Source organism: Eschrichtius robustus, chromosome 14 (genome assembly GCF_028021215.1).
Source record: "Eschrichtius robustus isolate mEscRob2 chromosome 14, mEscRob2.pri, whole genome shotgun sequence".
Classification (NCBI taxonomy): domain Eukaryota; kingdom Metazoa; phylum Chordata; class Mammalia; order Artiodactyla; family Eschrichtiidae; genus Eschrichtius; species Eschrichtius robustus.
In genome coordinates this window covers 22,253,115-22,272,607 of record NC_090837.1, presented here as the reverse complement: position 1 = coordinate 22,272,607, position 19,493 = coordinate 22,253,115, and the positions used below count along the sequence as shown (strand labels likewise).

The window sequence follows — 19,493 nt, the reverse complement described above, 5'->3', positions numbered from 1 at the left end:
CCCTTCCCCCTCCCTCCTCCTCCCCAGCACACTCTCCTCCCTGTAAAACGTGGTTAAAGGGACAGCACCATCACTTACTCATCTCTGAGGGTCTGCTTAGAACCAGGGGTCTGGGAGTGATGTAGAGGGCAAAGAGAAAAGAACTGGCATAGGTCTTTCCTAGGGTATTTTTCTGTCCCCATCCTGGGGATCCTACAGAATGAAAACCATGTTAAACTGGAAATGTAGTGGGATTTGGGTTAACTGCCTGAGGGAGGCTCAGGTCTGGGAGGGGAGTCTACACTGACTCCCCAGGGGGTCTCAAGGCTCCCTCCTGGCATCTGGCATCTAGGGGTGTCCCTTCAGCTCCCAATGGAGAGGCAAGACAGCCCAGGTGTGTATGTGGGAGAACGTCACAGAAAACAGGGGACCGGATGCCTAGCAGAAGGTCAAGGGGCTAGGTCTCTGGCTGCCGGTGTTTCTCCACTGGATCATTCACCCATCTCTCCTCAGTTCCCTATCTGCATAGCACAGGGATCAGGCAAGGGGGAGATGGCATTCCTCCGTCCCATCCCTCAAGGGAAAGGCAGAGGCTAATTAACCCCTTCCTCCCCAACAATGAGCAGTAGGCCCTGTCCCTGGTGCTGAAGCACCAGCCTCAGCGCCGCCCCCACTCCCAAGGCACTTGACAGGAGCCAAACCCAAGAAAAAGCCAAATAACCACCAGCTGTTGCAGGGCCCTCCAAATACCAGGGTTCTCTTTTCTACGTGAATTAGGGTTTATGGGGGTGAGGGACTCTGGTACCCTGAAAGCATCCCACCACTTCTCTGGTGGGGGAGAAGGGAAATCTATCATGGCACTCACTTGTCTGTTGTGGGTGTCGGGGAGAGACTACAAGTTGAAGCTGAGGAGATGGGGAGGGGAGAGGAACAAAGATGGACTTCCTAGTTGTGGGAAAGTGGCTGCTATATCCACGGGCAGTAGGAGGGTTCTCCTCCCCCAATTCTGCCAGAGATCCCCCAAGTCAGAAGCTGCTGGGGGAGCAGGGGGTCTCAAGTTGCAGCCTGACCCAGGGCAAGGTCCTTTCTTTGTAAAGATGGGAAAACCGAGTGGGGGGGAAGGGGGCACAACTTGTCCAAGGTCATTTGCCAGCAAATGTGGCGCTGACCTCAGTGTGCAGACCCTGGCCTGGGTGACTCCTAGCCCTCCTGTCACTTCCCCCACTCCCCACAGGCGTCAACTCTCCCAGCTTCATGCCAAGTTCCCCGAAGCACGCCCACTCTTGGTTCTCTGACCCTCACACACCCTGCCTTTACAGGGGACCCTCTGCCAATTCACTGAGGGCCCTCCTTGCTGGGGCTAGTTGTAGGGTCTCCTGCCTCCTACGCTGCGGAGACCACTGTGCCCCCCAATCCGGGCTTCCCTTCTCCATCCTCTGCAGTGTCTCCCACACACCCAATTCAGGGCAGCCTTGTCGCCCTCCCCAACTCCAGGTCCCCCTCCCCTATTCCGGAGCCGGCTGCAAAGTTCCTTGAGCCCTCTCCTGGTGGCCCCTCTAGCTACTAGGGGAACAGTGTACCTCCACTCAGGGGTTTTCTACCTCTACCCTCTGTAGTGCCCACTATGCCTCCATTCAGGATTACTTTTCTCCCTCCCCTATTCCGGGCCGGCTGCAGACACTCTGCATCCCCTATCCTGAGGGTCTAACTATGAGGAAAAACCTGTGCTCCCTCTCGTTCGGGGGTCCTCTCATCCTACTGAGTCTTCTATCGCTCCAGCCCGAAGGCATCCTGCCCCTATTCCCATCAGGTCTCTTTGCCCGCCCCCCCATTTCAGGCTCCTTCTTTAATTCCTAACATTGTAGCAGGGTCTCCCGACCCGCACCAGAGGGCTCCCCTTCGGTGCGCGCCGGGAGTCCTCTACCGCCTGACTCTGCTTCGGGGGTGCTTCTCTGACGCTGCGTCGTCGATTCCCTTCACTCCTTGGTTTCCCTGCCCCGCCCCTCTCACTGCGGCGGAGCCAGCCGGCCCCGGGCCGCTGCGGGAGGAGGCGGAGAGGGCGGGGCCCTCCTCCCCCGCTCACCCCCCCAGCAACTGCTGAGGGGCTGGACCCCGCCGTGCTGCTATAAAAGGGCCGGCCGTCCGGGTGCTACCGCAGTGCCGCCCGCCCCGTCCCGGCCTCGGGTTCCCGCTCCGCCGGCAGCCGCACCTGCTCCGGCCAAGATGAGCTTCAGCGGCGCTGAGGCGCTGCTGGGCGCCTTCGCGCCGCTCCACGGAGGCGGCAGTCTGCACTACGGGCTGGCTCGCAAGGGCGGCGCGGGTGGAGCGCGCTCTGCAGCCGGCTCCTCCAGCGGCTTCCACTCATGGGCGCGGACGTCCGTGAGCTCCGTGTCGGCCTCGCCGAGCCGCTTCCGCGGCGCGGGAGCCGCCTCCAGCACCGACTCGCTGGACACGCTGAGCAACGGACCGGAGGGCTGCGTGGTGGTGGCGGCGGCGGCGCGCAGCGAGAAGGAACAGCTGCAGGTGCTGAACGACCGCTTCGCGGGCTACATCGACAAGGTGCGGCAGCTCGAGGCGCATAACCGCAGCCTGGAGGGAGAGGCGGAGGCGCTGCGGCAGCAGCAGGCGGGCCGCGCCGCCATGGGCGAGCTATACGAGCGCGAGATGCGCGAGATGCGCGGCGCTGTGCTGCACTTGGGCGCGGCCCGCGGCCAGCTGCGCCTGGAGCAAGAGCACCTGCTGGAGGACATCGCGCACGTGCGCCAGCGCCTAGACGACGAGGCCCGGCAGCGCGAGGAGGCTGAGGCGGCGGCGCGCGCACTTGCGCGCTTTGCGCAGGAGGCCGAAGCGGCGCGCGTCGAGCTGCAGAAAAAGGCTCAGGCCCTGCAGGAAGAGTGCGGCTACCTGCGGCGTCACCACCAGCAGGAGGTGGGCGAGTTGCTCGGCCAGATCCAGGGCAGCAGCGCCGCGCAGACTCAGGCGCAGGCCGAGGCGCGCGATGCCCTCAAGTGCGACGTGACGTCGGCACTGCGCGAGATCCGCGCGCAGCTGGAAGGCCACGCAGTGCAGAGCACGCTACAGTCCGAGGAGTGGTTCCGAGGTTCGCAGGCGAGCGGGGACAGGGAGGATGGGGCGCCCTCTGTTGGTCGGTCAGTGAGGGGAAGGGTGGCATGACTTAGGGTGCTGGTGGACTCTGCGTAGAGGTGGCTGGACTGGGTGGTGCGCTGCTCAGTTTCCTCCTGCAGAGTGCATGCCCTTAGTTAAACAGTTTTACTCTAGGTCTCTTGTGGGACATCCCCCCATTCCCCCCAACTCTAGGTTCTCCTTTGGCCTTCTCCAGGGTCCTTATATCTGTCCTTCAACTCTGGGTCCTCTCTGCTCCTTCTCCCGAGTTTTGGTAACCGCACTGTGAGGCCCCTCTTCATCAGGTTCCCTCTACTGCTCCAAAGCGGTGCCGGCTTCTAGTCGCTGGGGTGCTCTTTGCCCTTCAAAGTAACATGGCTTCCCTGTCCAATGCTGCCCACCCACTTTCTTGCACACTGCAGAGAACCCTATTCTGACACCTGTCGGGCTCTTCCCCACTACAGTTGGGGAGGGTGTGTCATTCTCGCATTCTTTCTCCCCAGGGGGACCACCATTACAAACAATTGGTGCCTGAAGCCGAAGTGGTTTGTGGGCCCTCTAATGTCCTTGCTCCCCTTCAGAAAAGCCGGGAGCCTCCCAAACCCATCTCCCTCCCCCAACTCCGTGCCACCCTGAGTCAGCTAGGTTGCAGCTGCAGCAGCTTTGAAGCTGTGCCCAGCACCTGCAGGGTGACTTTGACCAACACTTGCCCTCTCTGGTTTTCATTTCTTTTGGGGTTGAAAGGGGGGTCGACTAACTGGGCTTCTTACCCTGGGGAGCTCCATGAGCCTTCCTGAAACTGTCTGTAAAACTGCATTGTTCTTGGGAGAGGGTACAGAGGCTTCAGTGATTTTCAGACAGGTCTGTGATCCACAGTGCGTAAGAATCCTCACCCACTTGGATGGTTTCTAAGTCTTTGCCAGTACTAGCAGAGAAAAACCAGAAAAGCTGGGATTTTGATGCCTTGCTTTACCAGTTCCTTCCTCTCCTCTGCAGTGGCAGAACCATCCCCTCCCCCATCTCTGCAGCAAGGCTCCTCCCAGAGCAAACCTCTCTGCTCTCTTGGGCGTTGCCCTTCATCCATCTCAGGACTTCTGGACCACCCAGCTGGCATCCCTTCTTCCTCCCCCACTCCCAAGACTCAGGTCCTGAGTGTCATTATCTCAGGATTCAGGATGTCCACATTCAGGAGGTTCAGACTAGCCTCCAGACCCCCACTGGCCCCTGAAAAGTCTTCTGGGAACCTGCAGCCCATTGCTCACAGGGGCCAGGGTGTGGCTGCCATTGGCACAGGGGCTCCTGTGCTAGAGAATGCGCAGCAAGGGGGAGGAGGGGACAGAGGAGCTGGCACGCAGGCCCCAGGCTCTGCAGTGACCTTGGGCTCTGCAAAGCAGAAACCTGCAAGGAAGGGGCTATGGCTACATGGTGGCTCACGGCGTCCTCGTGCCTCTAAAGGTCACAGACTCATTAACTTGTTCAACCACAAGCTCAGAGTTAAGCCCCATGGGTCAGGTTTCACATACGAACCCTCAGCACTGCCAGCCTTTGCTGGGGAGCTGAACCCTGCGGAGTTTCCAGATCCTGAGTTTGGGGAGACAGTGTGATCTTTGGAGCCAGATAGACACTAGATTTGAATCCCAGCTCTGCTACTCAAACTGGCCTACTGGCCTTGGGCAGTCGTCATTTGCCTATCACAAAGGATAGGGTGAGTTAAGCATCCAAGATGGCACCGGCACTCAGTAGGTCCTCAACCCATGTGTGTCACCTTCCAGATCTGGGCAGTAGAATCCAAATCCAGTTGTGTCTAACCCTGTGCCCTACTCCCTTCTCTCCCAGTGAGACTGGACCGACTGTCAGAGGCAGCCAAGGTGAACACAGACGCCATGCGCTTGGCACAGGAGGAGATAACTGAGTACCGGCGGCAGCTGCAGGCCAGGACCACAGAGCTGGAGGCGCTCAAAAGCACCAAGGACTCACTGGAGAGGCAGCGCTCTGAGCTGGAGGACCGTCATCAGGCTGACATCGCATCCTACCAGGTGGGCAGGGGTGGGGCAGAGAGCCAGACTGTCTCACCTGGTTGGGTGACCCTGGACAAGTCATTGCCCCTCTTTGAGTGGGGTCATTGTAGTTAAGACCATGGGCCTTGGAGTCAGACATACCAGGGGTACCAGTATGTCTTTCTAGCCGTGTGACCCCAGGAAAGTATCTGCCTCTCTGACTCTGAATTCCCTCAATGCAATGGGAAAAAAAAAGCCTCCTTTGCAGAGCTATGAAGATTAAAGAGAGAGACGAACTTTTCATGCAAGGAGTGAGTGTGCTCAGCAGGGTCTTGGTCATAGTGGGCATTCAGTAAACAATAACCAGTGTCTATGAGTGAGGGTAGCCTGGGGAAGGCCTTGGCAGATACCTCCCATTAAAGACAACTGCCAAAAGAAAATATCGCTTTTAAAGAGCTTATTATGCAAGTAATATATGGTGATTGTAGAAAAAGGAGGCAATAAAAATCAGCCATACTGATTCACTTCAAGCAGTGGCTAAGTGGGCTTGGGGTCAGGGGAGAAGCTTCAGCTCGTATTGAGCGTGCTTCTGTGTATTGTCTCGGTCAACAGATGCCTCCCGAGCCTGTACTGTGAGGCAGGCACTTTGGAGCACTGGGGAAACAATAGGGAGCCAAAGCAGACAAGGCCCTGTTCCCACTGAGCCCTTTCTAAGCTTAAGATCTGTAAAAATTCACCGATCATCCCACTGACCTGTGATGACCATTGTTGGTGTCTGGTGTGTTTCGTTCCAGACCACTCCCCAGGCTGAGGTTATACACACAGCAGGAGTTTTGTTCCAGGTGACTTTCATGTCCATGAATGAGATCCGTAGCTTTCACCGGGTGGGGGTTGGCCCCAGCAAGCCTGGCTGAACAGGACTACGTTGGGTTTGCATAGCCTGCCGCAGCTCCTCCAGTGCTGAGGGCCAGAATGCTGACTGGCGCGTGACATGTATGTGACTTCTCCTCCCCAGGAAGCCATCCAGCAGCTGGATGCTGAGCTCAGGAACACCAAGTGGGAGATGGCAGCACAGCTCCGAGAGTACCAGGACCTGCTCAATGTCAAGATGGCTCTGGATATTGAGATTGCTGCTTACAGGTCAGGGGGCCAGGGGGCCTTTGGGTGGTGGTTCTTAGAAGGAGAAGCCTTGGATTTTAAGCCCCACAGTGAGGTAGCCTGCCAGTCTTAGAGAAAAAAAAAAAAAAATTTTTTTTTCGTATTGTGGTGAAATGTATATAACAGAAAATTTACCATTTAACCGTTTTTAAGTATACAGTTCAGGGGCATTAAAAATATTTACATTATTGTGCAATCATCACCATCATGCATGTCCAGACCGTTTTTCATCTTCCCAAACTGAAATTCAGTGCTCATTAAACAGTAACTCTCCACTCCCTTCCCTTCCCTCCCCCCAGCCCTGGCAACCACCATTCTACCTTTTGAGAGACAAATATCTTGAGAGTGACGTAGTTTCATTCTGACAGTGAATCAGAGGGTTAAACCTCCTCACCCTCTTCCCAAATCCAGCCAGCTAGAGGTTGTCTTGGAGGGAAAGGAGGTACTTGAGTTGTCAAGGGCCTTCACAACTCTACCTCTTAGAGATTCCTAGCTCTCTGAGCAGTTGTTTCCTGGGGAAATAAAATAGGGGTGATAATAACAGTACCCACGTCCTGGGATTGTTGGGAGGAGGTGCTAATCCTGTTCCTGAGCTAATCCAGGTAACACAGGTACCACTGGGCTGCCACAGAGAAAGCCCTCAGTAAAAAGTAGCCATGAGAAAGCCAAGAGACCTCCCAGCTTAGCAGTTTCCTGCTAAGGAACAGGGCTGACCCTGTGAAGACCTGTCCCAGTTGTTGGCTAGTGACCCTTCACTTCCCACGTCTTGGCTCTAATCTCTAGTCTTGCTACTCAAAGTGTTGTCCATGGAGTAGCACAATCAGCATTATCTGAAAGCTGGTTAGAAAGGCACCCCAGACCTGTTGAATCAAAATCTGCATTTTAATCAGATCCCTGGGTGATTTGCATGCCATTAAATTTGCAAAGCACTGGTCTGTATGGGTAATCCCTACACTTACTCTGAGGCAGGTATTGCCAGGTTCTTTTTATTTATTATTTCACTGAAACAACCCTCTGAGGTTAGGACTCTTAATGACCCTGTTTTTACCAATGAGGAGACCGAGGATGAAAGAGCTTGAGTGGCTTAGCTAAAGTCACACATCTAGTGAGTAGAAAAGAGTGGAAACTGCCCCCACCATGTTCCTAAAACCCAAAGGATGAGAATATAAGGTAACAGGAGACCCTTGAAATTCAAATGGGAACATTCTAAGACCTCTTAAACCCAGGTTTATACATGTGGAATTCCTTGCTCATACTCCCACCTTTCTCTTGAATAACATTTTAGTTGAGGGACAATAAGTATAAATGTTGTTAATATAGGTGTTTTCTCTTGAGGGCCATTTTTTCAGGAGAAAAAAGTTTTATAAGTTGCAACCTTAGCTGCATTAAACAAGAGCAGTGCCATTGGGGTGTGGATTCTGGGTGGTCCCTGGGATGATCTGCTAAGTGACCTTCTCCAGTCTCAAAGTGCCCACCATTCACATCCCTTCCTCCACCAAAGTGCATATCACTGGATGCGGTGGACCTTCAGAGTAACTCAGGAAGCCCCCTAACTCATTGATCGGCTCTGAGTTAATAGTAACGTGTTCCATTATCCATTCTGCAGAAAACTCCTGGAGGGTGAAGAGTGTCGGATTGGCTTTGGCCCGAGTCCTTTCTCCCTTCTAGAAGGACTCCCCAAAATCCCCACCGTATCCACTCATATAAAAGTCAAAAGCGAAGAGAAGATCAAGGTGGTAGAAAAGTTAGAGAAGGAAACTGTGATTGTGCAGGAACAGACAGAGGAGGTCCAACTGACTGAGGAAGTGACTGAAGAAGAAGAGAAAGAGGCCAAAGAGGAGGAGGAAGGGGGAGAAGAAGCAGCAAAATCTCCCCCAGCAGAAGAGGCCGCATCTCCAGAGAAAGAGGAGGCCAAGTCCCCAGTGAAGGAAGAAGGCAAGTCCCCAGAAAAGGCTGAGTCCCCTGTGAAAGAAGAAGCAAAATCACCAGCTGAGGCCAAGTCTCCTGAGAAGGCCAAGTCCCCAGGAGTGAGGTCTCCAGAGAAGGCCAAGTCCCCTGTGAAGGAAGAGGCCAAATCCCCAGAGAAGGCCAAGTCCCCTGTGAAGGAAGAGGCCAAATCCCCAGAGAAGGCCAAGTCCCCAGTGGAGGCCAAGTCCCCAGAGAAGGCCAAGTCCCCAGAGAAGGCCAAGTCCCCAGTGGAGGTGAAGTCCCCAGAGAAGGCCAAGTCCCCAGAGAAGGCCAAGTCCCCGGTGAAGGAAGAGGCCAAATCTCCAGGGAAGGCCAAGTCCCCAGTGGAGGTGAAGTCCCCAGAGAAGGCCAAGTCCCCTGTGAAGGAAGAGGCCAAATCCCCAGAGAAGGCCAAGTCCCCTGTGAAGGAAGAGGCCAAATCCCCAGAGAAGGCCAAGTCCCCGGTGAAGGAAGAGGCCAAATCCCCAGAGAAGGCCAAGTCCCCAGTGGAGGTGAAGTCCCCAGAGAAGGCCAAGTCCCCTGTGAAGGAAGAGGCCAAATCCCCAGAGAAGGCCAAGTCCCCTGTGAAGGAAGAGGCCAAATCCCCAGAGAAGGCCAAGTCCCCGGTGAAGGAAGAGGCCAAATCCCCAGAGAAGGCCAAGTCCCCAGTGGAGGTGAAGTCCCCAGAGAAGGCCAAGTCCCCTGTGAAGGAAGAGGCCAAATCCCCAGAGAAGACCAAGTCCCCTGTGAAGGAAGAGGCCAAATCCCCAGAGAAGGCCAAGTCCCCAGCTGAGGTGAAGTCCCCCGAGAAGGCCAAGTCTCCCATGAAGGAAGAAGCAAAGTCCCCAGAGAAGGCCAAAAGCCCTGTCAAGGAGGAGGCCAAATCCCCAGAGAAGGTCAAGTCTCCTGTGAAGGAGGAGGCCAAGGCTCCTGAGAAGGAGGTACCAAAGAAGGAGGGGGCAAAGTCCCCCATGAAAGAGGAAGAGAAACCCCAGGAGGTGAAAGTCAAAGAGCCCCCAAAGAAGACAGAGGAAGAGAAAACTCCAGCCACACTGAAAACTGAGGAGAAGAAGGACAGCAAGAAAGATGAGGTGCCCAAGAAGGAGGCTCCAAAGCCCAAGGTCCAGGAGAAGAAGGACCCTGCTGTGGAAAAGCCCAAAGAACCCAAAGCTGAAGCCAAGAAGGAAGAGGCTGAAGATAAGAAAAAAGCAACCACCCCAGAGAAGGAGGCTGCTGCCAAGGGGAAGGAAGAGGCCAAACCCAAAGAGAAGACTGAGGTGGCCAAGAAGGAACCAGATGATGCCAAGGCCAAAGAACCCAGCAAAGCAGCAGAGAAAGAGCCGGAAAAGCCAAAGAAGGAAGAGACGCCAGCGGCACCTGAGAAAAAAGACGCCAAGGAGGGGAAGGCCACAGAGGCCAAGAAGCCTGAGGAGAAACCCAAAGCAGAGGCCCAAGCCAAGGAGGAGCCCAGCAAGGAGGCCTCCACACCAGGCAAAGCCAAGGCAGAAAAGGCTGAGAAATCCTCTAGCACAGACCAGAAAGACAGCAGGCCTCCAGAGAAGGCCACAGAAGACAAGGCCACCAAGGGAGAGAAGTAAGGCAGGGAGAAAGGAACATCCAGAGCAGCCAAAGAAACTCAGGAGGGTCTGGGAGCTCAAGGGTCGGTGTAACGAGTTTTCATTTTTTCTCCTTTTTCTTTAAGAAGAAACTCTGCTTAGAACCTCCTTAGGCCCTCCTTCACCAAACAGGAATTTCTATTAGCAATGCGTTAGCAAGAGAGGGTCCTCCCAACCCCCGGCCCCACGCCCCAAACCGTCCCTAGGCGATGGACAATTATGTTATGATAGCTTATGTAGCCGAATGTGATAATATGCCGAATGCCACATGTAAACACTTGACTATAAAAACTGCCCCCCTCCTCTCCAATAAGTGCATTTATTTCCTGTATGTGCAACTGACCGATGACCGCAATAATGAATGAGCAGTTAGAAACACATTATGCTTGAGATGTCTTAACCTATTCCTGAATGCCTTCTGTTTTCCAAAGGAGTGGTCGAGCCCTTGCCCAAAGCTCTCTATCCTGGAAGAGCTGGAGCAGGTGGGGCTGGGCGCTGGCCACTGAACCATGCCAGGGAGCACTTTTCCACTGGAGTCCACTTTCAATTGCTTCTGTGCAATAAAACCAAGTGCTTATAAAATGAAAATGCTGCTGTTGTTATTCTTTTCCCGTGGGCAGGCTGGGGGATGGGCAAGGGAGGTCTTGATCTCACTCTTAATGCACAGGACTGAATGGGAATCAGATGTCTTGTGCGGGTCTGGGACCAGTTACAAGGCCTCTCTTGGGCTATTTACCGGGCACAAACCATGTGCCAGGCAATGTGCTCGGTGCTTTATCTTTAAAATCTTGTAGACAGGTGGCCTGGTGTGTGGTTTCTCAGTGAGGTCCATGGACCACCTACATAAGCATCATCTGGGAGCCTTATAAATATGCAGATTCCTTGATTCCACCCTAGACCACTGAATCAGAAAATGAGGTGATTGCTCACTTGGTGAAGTGAATGCTTCACCAAGTCCCACTTGATTTCTAATGCATGCTGAAGTCTGGGAACAGGTGAGGTCCTGAGGACACTGAGCCATCTATTTAAGAGCTCTGCATGTGTCCTTTTTTGTAAGGAGGGATGAGCTTTCTGAATGAGGGGCCATATGTAGCTAATTCACCTGTAGTGAAGACTATAGTCACCAACTATTGGGAACAATTGGTCAATAGTCACTTAATTGGACTCCAACATGCTTCTCCGGACATGATTTTGAAAGCTGTGGTGCTCTTGTGGATTTATGTGGGGTCCTTACTGTAAAATTTTGACCTCATGACTTACTTGTAATGACTAGAATATGGCAAAGTGATGGGATGTCATTTCTGAGAGTAGATTACAAAAAGATTCTGGCTTCTGTTTTGCTTGTTCTCTCTTGCTCATTCTACTTGCTCATTCCAATGGAAGAAGGAGAAGCCCACATGGCCAGGAACTGAAAGAGGCCCCTGGCCAACAGCCAGCGAGGAACTGCGGTCCTCAGTACAACAAGAAACCAAATCCTGCCAACAACCACACTGTTGAGCACAGACGCAGATCCTCCCCTGCTGAGCCTTCAGCCCCAGACAACACCCTGGCTGCAGCCTTCTGAGAGACCTTAAGGAAGAAGCACCCAGCTAAACTGCACCTGGATGATAGATGTTTGTTGTTTTAAGCCACTAAGTTTTGGGGTAACATGTTACATAGAAATAGATGAGTGGACTTCCCTGGTGGCACAGTGGTTAAGAATCCGCCTGCCAATGCAGGGGACACGGGTTCGAGTCCTGGTCCAGGAAGATCCCACATGCCATGGAGCAACTAAGCCTGTGTGCCACAACTACTGAGCCTGTGCTCTAGAGCCCGCGAACCGCAACCACTGAGCCCGCGTGCTGCAACTACTGAAGCCCACGTGCCTAGAGCCTGTGCTCCGCAACAAGAGAAGCCACCACAATGAGAAGCCTGTGCACCGCAACAAAGTGTAGCCCCTGCTTGCAGCAACGAAGACCCAGCGCAGCCAAAAAATTAAAATAAAATAAAATAGATAACTAATACAGCTTTTCTCTCAGGAAGGCCTTCTTTTCACGGAGATTCTAAGTAGCTATGGGCTTGTACCCTTCCAGGTGCAAATCAGGGACAGAGAGATTGTGTCCCCACCAGTTCAACCAAAGTCTGAGAACTGAGTCTCATTACATGGTCAGGTTATGTGCCCATCCTGAAATTAATGGAACATACTAATTGGACCTGCTGGGTCACATGTCAAACTCTAGATCCAGGGTGGAGTCAGCCATCTGAATTATATAAACTGGACCTGACATTTCAGAACCCAGGGGTAGGATTCTAAAATCTTCTAGAGAGAGAGAGAGGAGGAAAAAAAAAAAAGGAACAAGAACAAGAATGGTCCCAAACTTCTCAATGATGGGAAATGCCTAGAAGTCTATACTGATAAATCAAGTGTGAGGGTAGATAAAGGGCAATTTAAAGCATACAAAGTCCCAAAAAGTTACTTCCCGTAAATCCTTTCTCTGAAATCACTAGGGGGACATGCTCCAACAACAGGAGACTATAAACCAAGAAATAGAAAATCTAAGAATACAGAAAACAGGGACTATAACAAAGAAGAGACAAGAAGGGAATCCCCAGGATGATGACAAAGAAGAGTTGACGGACAAGAGCTGTGCAGCCCTATCTAGACTAGAGTGGGTCTGGGGAGAGAAGGGGGGGTTCCAAGAAAAAAATTAAACTGATAAATTATTTGACATGATCCACCATGTCTAAAATTGAATTGAAAGCCCTTTACTGAACTACTGGAGAGTGTGGGAAGATTTAGTCAATTTCAAAGAAAACAAAATAACTCCAAGACAAACAAAAAAATTATGTATAAGAGGAAGTGTAATTATAACACATTAGTCAAATCAACAGGTAACAATATTTACATAAAAATAACAAAAGCAATGAATATGGATTATACCAAAAATCAAGATAAAAAATGGGAAAGGGAAAATGGAGTGTGTAATTGACAAAAATACTCATCTCTTATACTCCTCTGGAGAAAATGCTTAATATTGATAAATGAAAAGAAAGACTGAGAAACTATCACAGACTAGAGGAGACTAAGATGACATAATGACACAGGGCAATGTGGAACCCTGGACTGGATCCTGGAACATTCGTAGAAAACACGGTGACCTCCAAATAAAGTTTGTAATTCAGTTAATAGTAATGTACCAACATTAATTTTAATTTTAGTTTTGACAAATGTACCATGATCATGTAAGATGTTAACATGAGATGGAGCTGGGTGAGGACGTTCAGGAGCTCTCTATGCTGTCTTTGCAACTTTTCAGTAAATTTAAAATTACTTCAAAATAAAAAGTTTAGGAAAATTGATATATCAATAAATTGTATATGATTAAAAACATGGAGGTAAATACCAAAACCTAAGACCTATGGTTGAAAATAAGAATAGGGACTTCCCTGGCGGCCCAGTGGTTAAGACTTCGCCTTCCAATGCAGGGGGTGTGGGTTGATCCCTGGTCAGGGAGCTAAGATCCCACATGTCTCCCCGCCGATAAACTGAAACATAAAACAGAAGCAATATTGTAACAAATTCAATAAAGACTTAAAAAAAAAGAAAATAAGAATAGATGGGGGTTGGGAAGAGAGGGCAAAGGCCCCTGTATATTACTATAAGTAAATCATAACCAGTCAAAGCAAACAGGGACCCAAATAGCATCTAGTCCAATCCCGTTATACAGATGAGGAAACTGAGGCCAGAGAGACAGGAGCCTGCCTAAGGCCCAACAGCCAGTTGGTAGCAGAGCTACATTTTCCTATTTGTTCTATAGAGAAAACATGAATTACACGGATATTAATTTTCTTAAGAATCTGATTTTTTTATAAATTATCCTCAGTGACCCTTACTTAGAAAATCTACATTTTCTCAGTTTTGAAACCACAGGGAAGACATGAAAGGTATTAGAGCTACACGGGCTATCATGAATCATCGTCTCAGCTGATGTCCACAGAAGAAAAGACGGGACTTGTCCAGACTAGAATCCATGGTCACCACTTACTGAGCTTCCCCAAGGACTGGGCCCTGGACTATACACTTTATGTCCACAGTCTAAAACAGCCCAATGAAGTGAGCACTATTGAACCTACATTTCTCAGTTGAGGAAACTGAGGCTCAGAGAAGCAGACCTTGCCCAAAGTCCAGAGCCAGGAAGAGGTGGAGCGTGGATTTAAATTCAGGCCTGTCTGACCACAGAACCCAGGCTCGTCCTTACTCTGCCATCCTGCCTCCATCCTCCCCAGGGACATATTACATGGCCACTCCTAAACCAGATGCTGAAGGTATTTAGAATGTCAAAAGCTCCAGCCCTCCTTGATGATATCATTCTCATGGTGGCCCTAAGTGGCACAGGCAGGGCAGAAGGATCTGACCAGGATGCCCCTCCTTTTTTGCCCTAACTGGACGTGTACCCAATGCTGTAGGCAGGATTCGCTGGCCAGATACCAACCAGACTGACTTTAACCATCTGCCAAACAAAATCATCCTCCCTCTGGGAGGATAACAAACCTTAGGAAAAACCAATAGAGTCAATTTGCTATGGAATTGCTTGTCAGATGTTAGAGGCCTGGGGGACAGAGACGAAATGTGGAAGGAGCTGACTGCTTTAGGATGTGCCCTTCCTGCTGGTTAGCTGTTGGCTCTACAGATACAGCTGAGCTGATGAAAACCATCCTTCATTTTTTTCCCAGGGGGATTGTTTCAGAAAGAAGAGGTTAGGTTCTGTCTATAACAATAAACAACTACATCTCGGTGGCTTAACACAAAGAAAGCATCTTTCTCACTTATGCTATACACTCTGGGTAGGTCGGCAGGGGTCTCTGTTCATAATGGTCACTCAAAGACCAAGCTAAAAGGGGATCCATCTAGACCCAGGCTTCCAAGTTCACAAAGGCAGGGGCGAGAGGATGTGGCAAACCACGCACAGGCTCTTAAAACTTCTACCTAGAAGTGACACAGGTCTCTTCTGACAACAATTCATCGGCCAAAGCAATCCACCCAGTTATATCTAACATTAGAGAGGATGGGCAGAGCAGTCCTACCAAGTGCCTGGAGGGAGGAGAGTAGGGACTCTTTTAGGGGGAATCAAACAGAATCAAACTAGTTTAAGCAAAATACTTGCTATTGATAATAATGATTGATATAACATATTAGCTTACATAACCAAGGAGTTCAAGAAGGTTGACTTGCTTCAGATACAGCTAGAGCCAGGGGAATTCTCAAATGATGTTCCCCAAGATCCTGTCACTTGTTTCTTCATCTCTCAGCTGTTTCCTTTTGTGTAGGCTTCATTCTCAGGCAGGACCTCTCCATGTGGTCTCCAGAAGCTTCAGGCTTACATCCCACCTGTTTAGGAAACTTGGGGGGAAAAAAGAACTCTTTTTCAATATTCCAGGAAAAGTCCAGGGGTTGATTCTCGTTGGGCCCCTCAAACTGAAACTGAGAGTTTGTGAGGTGTGGTTCCAAAAGAAAATTAGAGGATGGTTAGCAGAAGAAAAAAGAGTGGATGCTGGGCAACAACAATGATAACTGTCCACAGTGGCTTGAGTGCTTGTAGCAGAAGATCCAAATAGGCAGTAATACCAGTGTTTGTGGGTGTGCAGAGAAACTTGAACTTTCTGACACTAATGATTGGAATGAAAATTGACAAAACCTTCCTGGAAGGCAACATAATGAGACATATCAAAAGCCTTAAAAGCTTAGACACTCTAACCAAAGTATGCCACTTTTAGGAATATATCCTAAATAATCAGGTCTGTACAGAAATATTCAAATACAAAATATATTTACTTCGCTTTATGTTTTGGAAAAATGGAAAATACTCTGAATATACAATAGGAGATTGGCTAAATAAATTAAATTACCTCTATTTTAAAAAATATTTATTTATTTATTGTTTATTTTTATTTATTTTGGCTGTGCCGGGTCTTAGTTGCAGCATGCAGGTTCTTTTAGTTGCAGCATGCAGACTTCTTAGTTGTAGCATGCATGTGGGATCTAGTTCCCCAACCAGGGATCAAACCCTGGCCCCCTGCATTGGGAGCATGGAGTCTTACCCACTGGACCACCAGGGAAGTCCCTAAATTACCTCTATATTAGTAAACATGTTGCTGCAAAAAAGAAACAAGTTTTTAATTTTAAAAGTAATTTATATCAATGAGACCTAACAGATATCTATAGAACACTGCATGCAACAACAGTAGAATACAGATTTCTTCTCCAGTGCACATGGAACATTCTCCAGGACAGATCATATATCTTAGGCCATAAACAAGCCTCAATAAATTTAAAAGGATTGAAAATGGAGGGACTTCCCTGGTGGTCCAGTGGTTAAGACTCTGAGCTCCCCATGCAGGGGACCCAGGTTCGATCCCTGGTCAGGGACCTAGATCCCACATGCCGCAGCTAAAGAGCCCGCATGCCGCAATGAAGATCCTGCATGCAGCAACTAAGGCCTGACACAGCAAAATAAATAAATAAGTATTTTTAAAAATAATAATAAAATAAAAATGGGAGATAACAAGTGTTCGTGAGAATGTGGAGAAAATGGAAACCTTGTATCATACATTGCTGGTAGGAATGTGAAATGGTGTAGCTGCTGTGGAAAGCAGTTTGGTGGGTCCTCAAAAAGATAAACAGAATTACTATGTAACCAAGCAATTTCACTCCTAGCTATATACTCAAAAGAATTGAAAACAGATACTCAAACAAAAATATACACACATGTTCATAGCAGAACTATTCACAACAGCCAAAAGGTAGAAACAGCCTAAATTCCCATCAATGGCTAAATAAATAGAAAGCAGACTGGTGGTTGCCAGGAACTGGAGATAGGGAGAAATAGGGACTGACTGCCTATTGGGTACAGGGTTTCCTCTTTGGGTGACGAAAATGTTTTAGGATAGGTAGAGGTGATGGTTGCACAACATTTTGAATGTACTAAATGCCACTGGATGGTTCGCTTTAAAGTGGTTAATTTATGTTACGTGAATTTCACCTCAGTAGATTTTTAAAAAAAATTTTATTGTAGGAAAATACACATAAAATTCACCATTAGTGACATTTAGTATATTCACAATGTTGTACAATTATTACTACTATCTAGTTCCAGAACTTTTCAATATTCCAAAAGGATACCTCTTACCCATTAAGCAGTCTTTCCCATTTCCCCCTCCCCCCAGCCCCTGGAAACCACTAATCTGCTTTCTGTCTCTATGGATTTATATATTCTGGATATTTCCTATAAATAGAATCATACAATATGTGACCTCTGGTGTCTGGCTTCTTTCTGAGAAGTCTATCCTGCAGTTTGTAATACCCAGATGAGGGAGATACAGGGAGGGAGGGATTTTTGTTGCTGCTATGGTTTTTGCTAACGCCTGGAGATTCTTTAACAGTTATATATATATGAATGTCAGCCTTAAATAGTACATTAATGATTATAAAAATAATTTCCTGCCTTTCTTGCTATCCCAAATCTGAGTTTACTCATTAAATTTAACACCATTTTACCTTAATCTTCTCCTTACAGACTATAAGCTTTATGTGTTAATTCATTCAAGAGATATATATTTTTTAATTAATTATTTTTGGCTGCATTGGGTCTTCGTTGCTGCGCACGGGCTTTCTCTAGTTGCGGCTAGCGGGGGCTACTCTTCATTGCGGTGCACGGGCTTCTCATTGCAGTGGCTTCTCTTATTGCGGAGCACAGGCTCTAGGCACACGGGCTTCAGTAGTTGTGGCTCGTGGGCTCTAGAGAGCAGGGTCAGTAGTTGTGGCGCATGGGCTTAGTTGCTCCGTGGCACGCGGGATCTTCCCGGACCAGGGCTCGAACCCGTGTCCCCTGCATTGGCAGGGGGATTCTTAACCACTGTGCCACCAGGGAAGCCCCCAAGGGATATTTATTGATCTCCTACTGTACCCACCTTGTGCAAGATCCTGGAGATATAGAGGTGAGCAAAATAGAAGTGTATTCTGCCTTTTCTGGAGCCTGCAGTCTAGTAGGAGAACAAATATAGAAGAGTAAAACACAAAGGGTTATGTAATAAAATTGGTTGTATGTTCCATTCTTGTGGGTCTCTGTTGGCTTTTGCCACTCTAGCTTCCATTTTCTCTTTTACTGATAAAAAGAGAAACCACACGTCCCCACTCTCAGGCCATGTAGTAGGGTGAATAATGATCCCCCAAAGAGGTCTAAGTCCTAATCCCTGGACTTTGCATATGTGATTAAGTCAAGGATTTTGAGATGGGAGATTACCCTGGATTACCTGGATGGGCCCAATGTCATCACAAGGCTCCTTATTAGAGGGAGCAGGAGTCAGAGGAGAAAGTGATGTGATGATGGAAGCAGAGATTGGAGTGATGCACTTTGAAGATGGAGGAAGGGACCACAAGCCAAGTAAAACAGGAAGCTAGCTCTAGAAGCTGGAAAAAGCAAGGAAATAGATTCCCTCCTGGAGCCCCAGCCCTGCCAAAATCTTGACTTTAGCCCAGTGAAATCGATTTTGCACTTCTGGCTTCCAAAATAGTAAGAGAATAAATCGGTGTTGTTTTTAGGCCACCAAGTTAGTGGTAATTTGTTACAGCAGCCACAGAAACCTAATATAGGCCACGTGGTTTGGGTGACCCCATGTACCCAGAACTCAGAGATGCACATGTTCCAGGCATTGCGGATCATACGCTATCCCCTGGCCTCTGTGATTAGTTCACAGATTCACATGTGATGCAAGTTTATCCAATGAGAGCCAATTCCAATGATATTGCGGGAGCTGTTGGTGCAGAGAAGCCTTACCAAAGGCTACCCCGAGAACAAATAGCAGCAGAGAAGACAGCACCTTGGAATTACTGCCAGTGTTCAAGTGACAGTGACACGGTTTGAACAGCTGAATCGAGCCATGCCTGAAGTCTTCCTCTGCGGGACTTCTTAGTTACCTGGGTCAATGAATTCTCTCTTTTGCTTAAAAATAAAAAAAACCCAAAAAAACAACTATAATGAATGCAATTTTTTAATTATTGTATCAGCAAAAATCCAAAAGTTTAATAATATTTTGGTGAGGCTGTGGAGAAACTAGTCCTCTCATAGGTTGCTGGTGGGAACATAAGCTGGTATATCTCTCATGGAGGAGAATTGGGAAGTATCCTTCCAGATTATGAAAACATAGACCCTCTACTCTGGTATTTCTACTTTTGAAAGTTTAACCTACAGATGTATTAGCATATGGGTGAAATGGCTCTGTGCACAGGTTATTTACTAAAGCAAAGATTGGTAACCAAATATCCATTAATAAGACTAAATAAATTATAATACATCCATTCAATGGAATATTATGCAGCTATAAAAAAGAACAAGGAAACTTTGTATCTCTGTACTGATAAGGAAAGATATCCAAGATATGAAAAAAAATCAAGATGCATATAGTATGATATTTGTGTGCAAAAATAATTGTGTTTGCTTAAAGAATTTGAAAGGATACAAAAGAAACTAAGCAACTTGGTTGCCTATTTGTGAGGGAGATGGGAACTAGGCAGGTGGGGGATAAGATTGGTAGTGAAACCTTTCACCGTATTTCACTTCTTATGCTTTCTGGTTTTTGAAGCTTGTGAATGTATTACTTATTCTAAAAATTAAATTAAAAAAACCCAATTTGTACA

At 48.7% G+C, this 19,493-nt stretch overlaps 1 protein-coding gene across 1 annotated transcript; it reads left to right on the top strand.

Annotated features, from left to right (window-relative positions):
• Nucleotides 1-2,202: 2,202 nt before the first annotated feature.
• NEFH (neurofilament heavy chain) lies at nt 2,203-9,802 on the top strand. The gene is made up of 4 exons (XM_068563700.1): nt 2,203-3,079; nt 4,939-5,138; nt 6,115-6,239; nt 7,864-9,802. Exons 1-4 carry the CDS (start codon nt 2,203-2,205, stop codon nt 9,800-9,802), a joined length of 3,141 nt encoding a protein of 1,046 aa, XP_068419801.1.
• Nucleotides 9,803-19,493: the final 9,691 nt, after the last annotated feature.

Excerpts from the sequence above, each read along its gene's own strand:
- NEFH (XM_068563700.1), top strand. The coding sequence starts at position 2,203 with ATGAGCTTCAGCGGCGCTGAGGCGCTGCTGGGCGCCTTCGCGCCGCTC. Across the intron at positions 3,080-4,938 it reads GTCCGAGGAGTGGTTCCGAG|TGAGACTGGACCGACTGTCA; the intron begins GTTCGCAGGCGA and ends CTTCTCTCCCAG. Across the intron at positions 5,139-6,114 it reads CTGACATCGCATCCTACCAG|GAAGCCATCCAGCAGCTGGA; the intron begins GTGGGCAGGGGT and ends TCTCCTCCCCAG.